Below are 12,521 nucleotides of genomic sequence, written 5' to 3' on the forward strand. Positions count from 1 at the left end.
CTTTAGTGCATCTGGGAGGAGAGGGCCAGGAGAAATGTGTGGGAAAGAGATGGGGGGGGGGGGGAGGGCTGAGTTAATGGCAGTAAAGCAGAATCACATTTTTGGAAGGTGATGCAGTTGCCTCACAGCTCTGGTAACTGAGTTCAAATCTGGTTTCTGACACTGTTCTCCCTATCACTGTGTGGGTTCCTCCAGGAGCTCTCATTTTCTCTCAGATCCCAAGACCAGCACAGTGGTAGGTTAATTATCCATTGTAAATTGGTCCTGGTATGGAGGTGAGTGGTGGACTTTGAGGAGTTGAAGGCAATGCAGAGAGAATACAATGGAATTCGTGTAAATCTGTGCTTGACAATCAATGCAGATAGTGAATCTAATAAATAAATTACATCTATTTACTAGGACTGGATGTTTTTCTTCTATATCCCCATCAGAAATAAATCATTCCATCTTTTTTGAATTACAGACCTATCCTATTAATCCAGAGATGTCAGGCTCTGAAGAGTTAGTTTGAGGGGATTTATAGAGATATCTTGGTCTCAACAAGTTGGAGAATAAATCTTAAGCCAATACCAGTTGTCTCAGGAGACAATAAGATAGTTTGGCTTGCAGAGTGAAGATCTGGATTGTCATGGGGAGTAACGCGTATCCTCTGTTGGAATGGTTGATGCAGGAGCATTCAGGAAGCACTTGGTATTTCCTTGGGAGAGTTGAAATTGCCACTGGCTCTGTTCAATTTCAGAGGAAGGGTATCTTCCTTAGAACTGTAATCCACATGTAAATGCCAAGAAATTTGTCATTTTCTGTTGATGGTTTTGACCCAATCTATATTGAGGGCAGCACAGTGAGCGCAATGCTTTTGCAGTGCCAACGACTCAGGTTCGAATCTGGTGCAGTCTGTAATGAGTTTGAATGTTCTCCCTGTGACTGCACGAGTTTCCTCCACCCTTCAAAATGTATCAGGGGCTGTAGGTCAATTGGGTGGCACAGGCTCACGGACTTGTTACCGTGCTGTATATATCAATAAAAAAAAATTGATATCTTCCACCAACACAAAAAAACCATTTCCCACACTGTCACACTGAGCATCTTCTCCTCCTTTTGTCCCATCATCCATTACTCCGCATCGCGATCCTCCAAATCCCAGCCCATTGACCAGCCCTTCAACCCCTTCGTTCTGGGAAATACTCAACAGGTCAGGCAATATCTACAGAGAGAGAAAAACAGAGTTAATGTATCAGGCTGATACATTAATGAGGGCTCTTTGATATGAGACTTGAACTCTGTTTTTCTCTCTGCATACGGTGCCTGCCCTGATGGGAAATCCCAGAACCTTTTGTTCACGTTTCAGATTTCCATCATCTGCAGTTTTCTTGGTTTTTTTTCTCTTCAGTTACATACTGACTGTGGGTGGCCTTCCCGTGTATTAGGTGTCAACCAGCACAGTGCGTTTAAATAATAGCCGAGAACAGATTTTTTTCCAGTTTTTATTGAGTGAAAATCTCAAACCCTTGCATCAGTCATGCAAAACCAATCAAATAAATAAAACACATATATTAAATTTCTAACAGCACTAGATTCAAGTGGAAAAATATTCAGTTATCAATAACATAGGTGCTGAGGGGGTCAATATTCAAGTATTGGAGAACGTCTTTTCCAAAGCATTTAAAAAAAGTTGAGTTGTCTCCATGTATAGAGAGCCATGTACACTGTATGTGGACCGATCTCCGCACAGAGAAAAAAAATGACACAAATCCATGTGATCTCGAGATGGCTTCTTATCCCAGTGTGCAATGATATATATTACAAAGGCTAGAATTCTCTTTTTGCTACATTGTAATTTTTTCCTTTTTTTTCTCGTCTCCAAAAGATCAATCCAGTTTTAGTTAAATTAACAGTAAAATGATCGATTGCTTCATTTCAGTAGCTTGACTATTTAGAAGATTTGGAGATTTGTGTCTGTCTGGTTGTACATAACGATTATTGTCTTTTCTCTTCATTTTCTGGTTTACTATCTACACAAATGCCACCTGGCAAACATCTGGTGATGTGTTACCCGTTTTTTTTCAAAACATCACAGAAGAAAGGAAGGAAGAGAAAGGAAAAAAAAACTTAACAGCTTTCGGACTTTTAACATGCTCTATTATGTATTTAAAAAAAGGGCCACACAGCGAAGAGGTTGAAGTGCATAAACTGTTTCCCAGCACTAAGCATTTTACAGTTCTTTTCAAAATACATACTGAATTTGGAAAAAAAAACCACAATTAGTATTGCCTGCCTCTTTGACTTTTAAATAGAACTCACTAGTGGATGGACAGCAAGATAAAGAGCACACACAAATAAAAATAAGAGAGAACGGTATTAAATTATTTAGCAATTAATATTCATAGGAAATCTGTTAATTTGCATCCTACAAAAATTCAAGTTAAACCTGAACCACACTCTGTCAGTGCTAACAGTCTATGTAGAAATGGCCTTATTGTTCAAGAGCCTGTTAAAATTCCAACTTTAAAGGAATTGCACACACACAAAAAAAGGGTTATTCCAGAATTATTTTTTTTTAAAAAAGGTTTTTCAAATGCAACATTATTCTTTTTGTGGCTTTAACCCTTTGAGGATTGGTGGACTTGTGTGTTTTAATGGGGATTCCTTTAGCGGTTGTTTTGATTTTGTGTTATTTCCTACTGGTGCAGAAAGAAACAGAATGCTGCATCTTATAAAATATCACGAGACTCTGTCTCCACGGACTTACTCTCCCTCTCACTGGCATCCACCCACCCTGTGACTTGCCACCTGCACAGAATACACCCCTGTATATGTGCACCAACATTCCCCCACAAACACTCGCTCACTCTCTCACACAGATAAATACACACAGACCAAGACCCACACTCGTTCTTGTGCTCACCTGCACACACTCTTATGCTCTGATACGTGCACACACACATAAGACACAACCTCTGTCACTGACTCGAAAGGAATACCTTAACAATTTAGTATGGAAAGTATTACTCCTCAAAGGGTTAATGTTGGTTACGGTTGTGTCCCAGGAAAGAATAAGACAGCATGTATATCAGTCTTAAAGCTACAGCAGCCCCTTTCCATTGAGTATTTGGGAGGACTGTATTTGACATTGGCTGTCCCACAAATTTGGTTGAGGAGATTAGTCGTTCCAATCAAACGTGACAGAATACCTTCTCAAAAGTCTACTCATTGCAGAGAAATGATCACAGAAGTTCAAGTCCATAGCAAAGAACTTCTATTCTTCAAGAAAAGGGGCTACTGTTCCTCTTAAGACTGGCAATTGTATAGAGTTCTCATTTCACGTCAATTGAATAGGTTCACAACTGTTTCTAATATAAAACAGAATTAGTGCAAACTTATATATGTTACATAAAGACACAGAAGCAGGTTAGCACACGCATTACGTTCACCACCTGCCTAGAGTGCTTCACTCAAAGAACTGTAGAAACATGTACCATAGAGATCAGATTGCTCTTTCATTTCATGGGAGCCCGAGCATCCTCACAATGTGTAACCAGAGTGAGCAGTGTCAGGTCAGGTCAGGTTTGTCCACAAAAATTGGCTTTAAGTTTAAAGTATCACCTTTTAATATTTTTAAGGGAAAGAATCATCAGAAGGTCAAAGAGGAAAAGCAGTTTCTTAGGTGTGGGACCGTATTAACCCTTTGGATCCTGGCCAGTTTTAACCTTTCATAATAGATACTCCAGACTACAGTGTGAACAAGCTGGTGGAAGGGCATAAAAACCAGTTTTGGAAAACAGAGACACAATATATGCGCTTGTTGGCCGTCCCTGAAATCCGAAGGGTTAAGGATGCTTTTGTTCTGTACCTAAACTTCAGAGGGAAAACCACCGATTACCCCATTCTTAATGAAGAACACCATCGTCCTTTTTTCCTTTAGAAGAATTATGTTGTATTTGAAGATTTCCCATGTTAAAATTGTTAATTCACAGTGATCTGCTGTCGTGGTGATTTAAATTTTAATTTAGACATCCAGGCCCTTTTGGCCTGTGAGCCCGTACTGCCCAATTACATCTAATTGACCGATAACCCCCATGTGTTTTGAAGGGTAGGAGGAAACGGGAGAACTCAATTGACCGACAACCCCAGGTACGTTTTGAATGGTGGGAGGAAACCAGAGCCCCTAGGGAGAATGTACAAACTCCTTACAGAGAGCATGGGATTCGAACCCCCAGTCCCGTTCACAGGTGCTAACTGCGACGCTGCCTTATATTCCTGAATGTTTCAGTTGCACCACCAGATTACTCCACCTCGCACCTATATTCCTAAATGCACAGGCATTGAACTCCCCCCTCCCCCAGATGGCCACAGCACAACCTCCCCCTCTCCGGCCTTGGTCTCTACTACGCACCATCTTCAGCCTCAAAGGCAGAGCAGTTCACATGGGGATGGTGGCAGGGGGTTTCGCAGTTTTAGTGCCTGTACCTCCCTTGCTGAGATGGAAGAATGGTGGAACTATCCTCCAAAGAGTAGGGTCTCCCAGGGTGGACAGGAGAGTGGATATGGTGTTCATGGACAGGCACTGCTGGGTGAAGAGACTTAACCCTCCTGCTGCAATGGTACAGGGTACTGGCAAGGCAGTTCTGGTCTCCCCAGGCAAGAAAGGATATAATGGCTTTGAAGGTGGTGCAGAGGAGATTCACCAGGATTGGTTTCAGAAATGAAGGGACTAGATTAAGAGGTGAGATTGAGTAACTTGGGTTCATTGGATGAGGGGGATCTTATAGAGGTGGTTGATGAGTAGTTCCAGGCTGTAAAGTGTTGAACAGGTTGGAGTTTGTGTAGTGTAATATTAAACTGGTTAACACCACTGGAATAGTTGTGTCAGACTCACGAGGAGTGTCGCTGGAACGGAGAGGCCAGGTTTGGGGGCTTTGAGGATGTTGAGCGCAGCACAAGGCAGTAAAGAGCCCAGGTCACCCCGAGGCACCGACTGGGAACTTTGGTCATGCTTGTGGAGATGGTGACGGGAGGAGAAAGACGATGGTCCACAGTGTTCAACCAGAGGAAATGAGACTAACCCTCCAGGTTGGGATGGTGTGGTCAGATCCCATTTGGAAGTGTGCGCCTCACCTCTAAATGGTGTCAGGGAAGATCTTGGAGGTGAGGAGGAGGAGAAGCGAATGCCAGATCCTCAGGGAGGGTGTTTCTACATTCTCTGGGTTTATTGCTCAGTGTTTGCTACTGGAACCTCTCCTCCCTAGTGATGCCAGCCCTTCCTTTAAATGTGCGATTCTAGGCAAGAAACATGATGTCTTTTACAATGAGTATGAGAGTAATCCTTCCCCTGCAGGAGGCAGCATTTTCAAGGTTGGAAGCTGAGGTCTCCGACACCATAGGCTGCTGGTCAATATATGTCCCTCTACTACATCTGACTTCCCAAAATGAAGTGTAGTGAGTCTAACTAAGTATGTTGGAGCCTACCCCAAAGTTTTAGCATTTTGGAATAAGGTATCCATTTCATCTATGGATGTACCATGTGGAAAGTTTCTCATCAGTCTTGTCCGAAGTTTTTTTTTATAACAGGGACTACACACAACTAAATCTACCTACAATAACGGCCACTTTACAGAGACTTACTCCAGCTAAACTCCACTAGTTAGGGTCTAGTGAGAAGTTAAACTGACAACTTTAGAAGAGCAATTTGGAGGCTGAGCTTTCAGTGAAAGGTGAAAACAGGTGCCATTAATCTGTTGCTGAAATGTGTGTCGTATGGATGGCAAAGCAGGAAAAAGGGAGCAGAGCTGGGGAGGGGAAACAAGACAATATGAAAAGGCATTGTTACACCTTTAGGAGCAAGTGCCCCAGGCAAAGGTTCCCTGAGCCGACTGCTATACTGTAGTGGAAACCAGCTCCCCTACCGTCTCAGCAGGGGAGAGAGAGAGATGCAGCAGGACTGTGGAGTTGGTAACCTGGGGAACCTTTTTTATAAAAATTGAAACTACGTTAGTATCCATGGAACTAGAAGTAAACACCAACCTGCAGAAGGGACTCAGTGGGTCGAGGAACATCAGTGGGAGAAAAAGAATGGTCAACGTTGATGTTTTTTTGGACGTATGATAACAGGCCATTTCAGCCCATGTGTCTATGCCACCCAATTTAAACCCAAGTAACCTACAAACATCCCTCGGTGAAGGGTTCAAGCCCAAAACGTTGGTTCTGTATTTCTACCTTTGCTACATGACAGGCACTGTTTGGGCAGCTGAGCTTCTCCGGCGTTTTATGTTTTTAACCTACAATCCCCAGTACATTTTGAAGGGTGGGAGGAAACCAAAGCTCCTGGGAAAACCCACAGAGATATGGGGAGAAATTACAAACTCCTTACAGACAGCGCGGGAATTAAACCCCAGTCCTGATCGCTGGCGCTGTAAAGGCATTGAGCTTACCGTTACGCCAACTGTGCCTCCCATCTAACTCCCACTGATAAGGTACTAGAAGAATATAGAAAATGTAAGAAATTACTTTAGAAGGAAATCAAGAAGGCAAAAAGAAGATGTGAGGTTGTTTTGGCAGATAATGTGAAGGGAAACCCGAAGGGTTTCTACAAGTATGTCAAGAGTAAAAGGTAGTAAGGGACAAAATTGGTCCCCTAGAAGATAAGAGTGGTCGTCTGTGTGTGGAACCTAACAAGATGGGGGGAAATCTTAAACAATTTTTTTTTCATCAGTATTTACGTAGGAAACTGGAATAGTGCACAAGGAAGGAAGGGAACCAAGCAGTATTGGCATGGAATACAGAGATTAAAGAGGAGGAGGTCTTACAGGAAGGGAACCAAGCAGTACTGGCATGGAATACAGAGATTAAAGAGGAGGAGGTCTTACAGGAAGGGAACCAAGCAGTACTGGCATGGAATACAGAGATTAAAGAGGAGGAGGTCTTACAGGAAGGGAACCAAGCAGTACTGGCATGGAATACAGAGATTAAAGAGGAGGAGGTCTTACAGCGAATAAAGGTAGATAAATCTCAAAACTTGAGGAAGACTCGTGCAGAAATATTTAAAATGTCCTTAGCCACGGGACATGCTGTTCCATTGTTTAAAAAAGGCTCCAAAAGTAAACCAGGAAATTACAGGTTGGTGAGCCTGTCATCAGTAGTGAGTAAATTTTTCGAGGGTATTCTGAGAGACAAGTATTTGATCAGCCAAGGGCTGATTAAGGATAGCCAGCATGGCTTTGTGCATGGTTAAGTTGTGTTTACTGAGTTTTTTGAAGAGGTTACCAAGAAAGTAGATGAAAGTGGCTGTGAATGTTGTCTACATGGACAAGGTCCCACATGGGAGGTTAGTTCATAAGGTTTAGACACCAGGTATCTATGGAGAGATTGTAAAATGGATTCAAAATTGGGTGAATTGGAGAAGACAGAGAGTGGTAGTGGATGATTGCTTCTAAGACTGGTGGCTTGTGACGAGTGGTGTGCCTCGGGGATTGGTGCTGGGACCATTGTTGTTTGTTGTCTATATCAATGATCTGGATGATAACGTAGTAAATTGTATCAGCAAGTTTGCTGATGACACTAAGATTGGAGGCGTTGTGGACAGCGAGGAAGGCTTTCAAAGTTTGCAGAGGGATGTAGACCAACTGGCAAAAATGGGACAGAAAATGGCAGGTGGAATTTAATGCAGACAAATGTGAGGTGTTGCATTTTGGAAGGACAAACCAAAGCAGGACATACCATACACAGTAAATGGCAAGGGAGTGAGGAGTGCGGAGGAACAAAGGGATCTGGGATACAGGTACATAATTCCCTGAAAGTGGTGTCACAAGTAGACAGGGTTGTAAAGAAAGGTTTTGTCATCTTGGCAAAGTACTGAGGTCAAGTGTTGGTATGTTATGGTGAGGTTGTATGAGACATTGGTGAGGCCAAATTTGGAGTATTGTGTACAGTTCAGGATGCTAAACTACAGGAAGGTATCAATAAGATAGAAAGAGTGCAGAGAATATTTACTAGGATGTTGCTGGGTCTTCAGGAGTTGAGTTACAGGGAAAGATTAAACAGGTTGTGAGTTTATTCCTTAGAACGTAGTAGAATGAGGGGAGATTTGACAGAGGTTTAGAAAATTATGAGGGGAATAAACAGAGTAAATGCAAGTAGGGTCTTTCCACTTAGACTGGGAGAAATAAATACGAGAGGACATGGCTTTAGGGTGAAACATTAGGGGGAACTTCTTCACCCGGAGAGTGGAGGGAGTGTGGAACAAGCTGTCATCTGATGTGGTAAATGCAGGCTCACTCTTAAGTTTTAAGAATAAATTGTATAGATACATGGATGGGAGAGGCCTGGAGGGTTGTGGAATAGATGCAGGTCAGTGGGACTAGAGGAATGCTGTTTTAGCACAGAAATAAGGGATGAATGGCCTGTTTTCTGTGCTGTAGTTTTCTATGGTTGTATGATGCTGTTCAACCCGCTGAGTTCCTCCAGCAGATAGTTGTTTGCTCCTGATTCCAGCATGTGTCTATGGAATGAGAATCTCTCTCCACAGATGCTGCCTGACCTGATAATACTTTCCAGTATTTTCCCTCTTTCTTTCAGAGTGCCAACTTTGATGGAGCATGTTTCCTCTGAAGACCAATGAAGTTGGCAGGCAGGAAGGGGATGGTGAGATGGATTTACTCTGCTCTACATTCTCCTTAAGCACAATGTTACCTAGGATGTTCAGAGTGAAAAATGAGCAGAAGTTCTGTGGTTACCTGATTCCTGTTATCCTTTTCAGCATTTGCAAACTTATATATATCATATTCAGTTTTAGAGATATAATGGCCCTGCTTTCAAATAATCTTAAACATACAGAGAGACAGCTTTTGATCAGAAACTCATACACAGAAACACAGCGACCCCTTTAAATAGAGGAACCACAGCTTTAAACCTCAAAAGAGTTCGATTCATTGTGGCGGAAAAGCGTTTGCAAACAATGTGACTGTGTTGGGCCTCAAAGTATCTACAACATTCAAATTGATTTCTGCTTTAAATATATAAAAATAATTTTGTTTGAAATGTTCTCATTCTATCTACAAAACAAACAAAAAACAAATCGCAGAAGCTTCCAGAGACCATATGGCTCCTTTACAATTGTCGGGGGGGGGGGGGGGGTGGAAAGGAATAAATCATTCGGGATCATCACCCAGAGGCTGAGAGGTTTGGAATGGAAGGACCTGCAACTTGTAATAGGACCTGATCTGGGATTATAAAGAAGGCAAACTCCAGGGTGGAAGAGGGAGAAAGAGCTTTCAAAGTAAGAATAAATTAATGGAAGAGCAGAAATGAAACTTCACTTGGTCTGAGCACAGTAACTATGTGTTTCACAATGAATGTTTGCCATCCACATTTTGTGCTTCAGAATTTAGCAAGAAGGCGTTTCGTGTGTCTTAACCTTGAAGGCTTCTCATTGCCCATGGGAGATGACGGAGGGACTGACTACAGAAAACGGCCATTTAAAACTGCCTTTGTAAATTCTTCACCTGCACGCTCTGCCATACCGTAATGTACACCGCAGCCCGAAAAACTGTGTCTGAATTCCGGTTTCGTATACCTTGTTTTCTTTAAATTCCAAAAATTAAAAACAATAGAATCTAGCAGACATGCACACACGCAACCAAGGAGCTTTCGGTAGCAAAGGTAATACCAAATGTTACATGGTGTCCAACTCCAGAAACGTTGGATTATAGATTCTCATTTCTTCCTGCATATTAAAAGGGTTTAATCATGTTGGTCAGGTTGTAAACATCTTTTAGGGAGCAAATTCTTCCTACTGCGTGTACCATCCAAAGCCAATTGTTTTGTTCATTGATTAGTCATGATTCTTTACTTTGTTGTGGGCACTGTCCTGTTGTCAGCTGGTCTGGAAGCATTGGTGAGGATGGAGGAGTCTTGATGCTCTCCATTTGATCCTGATGGGGTTTAAAGGCTGCCTAGCCCCTTCACGCTGCCACGCCTGCAGAGGTCCTGCGCTTAGTTCCGCTGCAATGTTATGTAGATGAGGGAATTTGTCTTCCCAGGTCAGTGAAGGAAGTGTGTGCAGAGGGAGGGGAGGAGGGATGTCCCAGCTACAGGCCTATGGACTCTCCTTTCTCCATCAGGTCCAAGCTCTCGGGCACAGTGCCGTGGCTGCTGTCCGAGTCTGTGTTGATGTCATCTTCGTCGTCGTCGATCAGCTCATCGTCCTGCGTCCCATCATCCTCAGCCTCACCCGAGGTGGCAGTGACGTCGTCTCGAGCGGTGGCGTGGTATGGAGGGCCAGTGGCCTGGCGGGCCTTGGCGCTCAGATCCAGGGAGTCGCTTAGGCCCACACCCGCTGCGTTCCTCAGGAAGAACAGTGCGCTATCCACGCTGGTGCCCAGGTTGAGGGAGCCATCCAGGTTGAGGGAGGAGCCCTGCGAGTCGTGCTCGGCGGCGGCAATGGTGCTGTGGGAGACCTCGCGGGTGGGCGAGGACGAGGCTGTCTCGCCGCGCTCCTGCTTCTCATGTTTGCGCTTGTGCGAGTCCATCTGGGACATGCCGACCACAGTGTGCCTGCACTCGGGGTAGGTGCAGTGGAAGTGCGAGCACTTGAGCTTGTATTTGCAGTCGGCCACTTCGCAGTCCAGGCTGGAGCTGAACTGGCAGAAGCCGGCGGCGCTGATCACGTCCTGCTTGCCATGGTGCTTCCGGTGGGCGGTCACCTTAGTGCTGTCAGTGCAGCGGAAGCCGCAGCGCAGGCAGTGGAAGTGGGTGCTATTGCCCGAAAACTGGCAGTCCGCGAAGTTGCAGCGCAGGGACGACTTGAACCGCTTGAAGTCGTCCAGGACCAGGTTGTCCACCCGGTCGTGATGCTGGGCGTGTTTGTACATGTGGGTGCGGCCGCAGAACTTGTAGCCGCAGTTCTCCCGCGTGCAGTGGTAATGGGTGACCTTCAGTGAGAACTGGCAGGCTGCATCCTTACAGTCCTCGTACAAGTCGTACCGTTTGAAACCCTCCAGCATCATTCCTTCGTCCAGCATCTTCCGAGAGGAGGCTGTCTTTCGTCGCTTTCCAAACGGGGACATGTCTTCGATGATCCAGAACCGCTTCTTGGCACCAGAAGCAGTCGGGAGAGAAATTGTGTTCCCTAGACACAGAAAGGGGAGAGCATTAAGTTGTGGCATTTGCAACGGTCTCATGACAAACATTGCAATCCAACAATAGCACCATCAATGCATGTGAAATGCAGCACAATGAAACGCCAGTCTCCCTCCCAGAAGCATCAATGGAGGTATTAAACAGGGATTACACGGAATACGTTGCACTAATTAGACTGGATTGAATATCCTGCAGAAGATTATGAAAATGTGCAGATCCACATGGGTAGAGCGTCTGTGCATTCAACTCTCACCATAGAGACTTGAGTGCAGAGATTCACAGTGAGGTTCCACTGCAGTGTGGAGAGAGAACTGCCCTCTCACCTGGAGGTATCGGAGAACCATGCCATGATCTGGAAGATGGGTCTAGTGTTCTGGCAGATATGTATTAATTTATCATTATACAGTGGTTTTCCCCCCTTTACCCGCGGTCAACAGCAGTCCAAAAATGTTAAATGTTAAACCCTAACCCACCTGTTAGTCACTTAGTAGCAGTCTCGGTTATCAGATCGACTGTTGCAGTGCTTGTGTTTAGGTAACCCTTTCACATTAATGGAATATAATACCGTAAATTGTTATTATTGTTCTATGTTGTTAATCTCTGATTTCTAAATTAAACTTTATCATGGGTATGTTATGTATAGAGTTTGGTACTATCTACGGTTTCAGGCATCTGCTGGGGGTCTTGAAACATAACCCCCGCGGATAAGGAGGGAAACTACTGTGTATCACAAAAATCATGTCCCACTGGGATCTTTGCCATCTGCATAATCTGGTTTTTATCTGTGTTGCAACAGTGACTACGAGACATTGGAAAGACTGAAGTGGAGAAGGACAGGCCTCTGCAAGTGGGGCCTTTCAGACCCTGGAGAAACACAGAAGGCACTGGAGCAAAACCGTGAGCACAGAGTTACAGGGAAGACAATATCCTGGAGGTGGAAAGGAGGAGACCAGAAGAAATTAAAACAAGCTTGCACATTTTAAAATTGAAATGCTGGTGAACTGGGAACCAAAACAGATTCCTTTCCGTTTCTTCACACACCTCGCCGCTCGTTCCTCTGCCCTTCCACATCCTGCTCACCCACCACATTCCCATCCAAACATATCTGCTCCCCTAACTTTGCCAGCAGACCACCATCCCTTCCTTCATGAGCTTCTCCTGCCTCTATCTGTGCCTCAGCTGCTTTTTCTTGGCCTGCTTCCGTCTATCACAGACACCTAACCTCCACCTGACAGCGGTATCCTTCCTCTGCCCACCAGTTGGACCCTTCCCCCCCCCCCCCCACCTTAATGCTGCCAACATACCCTCTCCTTTCTCAGCCCTGGATGGACAACTGTTTCTGAGAAGGATTTCCGCAGCATGTTAGCTGTGGTCGAGGCAAGGTTAAG

At 44.4% G+C, this 12,521-nt stretch overlaps 1 protein-coding gene across 4 annotated transcripts in view; it reads right to left on the minus strand.

Annotated features, from left to right (window-relative positions):
• Nucleotides 1-1,485: 1,485 nt before the first annotated feature.
• The window catches only part of casz1 (castor zinc finger 1), a 360,461-nt gene continuing 349,425 nt past the window's right edge, over nucleotides 1,486-12,521 (minus strand). For all 4 annotated transcript variants that reach the window (XM_069918493.1, XM_069918491.1, XM_069918492.1 and 1 more), the window contains one exon: nucleotides 1,486-11,122. In XM_069918493.1, coding sequence (XP_069774594.1) covers nucleotides 10,083-11,122 — 1,040 coding nt within the window. In that variant the 3' untranslated portion in view covers nucleotides 1,486-10,082. The remainder of the gene's footprint in view (nucleotides 11,123-12,521) is intronic.

The sequence above is a fragment of the Narcine bancroftii genome, chromosome 2 (assembly GCF_036971445.1).
Source record: "Narcine bancroftii isolate sNarBan1 chromosome 2, sNarBan1.hap1, whole genome shotgun sequence".
Lineage (NCBI taxonomy): Eukaryota > Metazoa > Chordata > Chondrichthyes > Torpediniformes > Narcinidae > Narcine > Narcine bancroftii.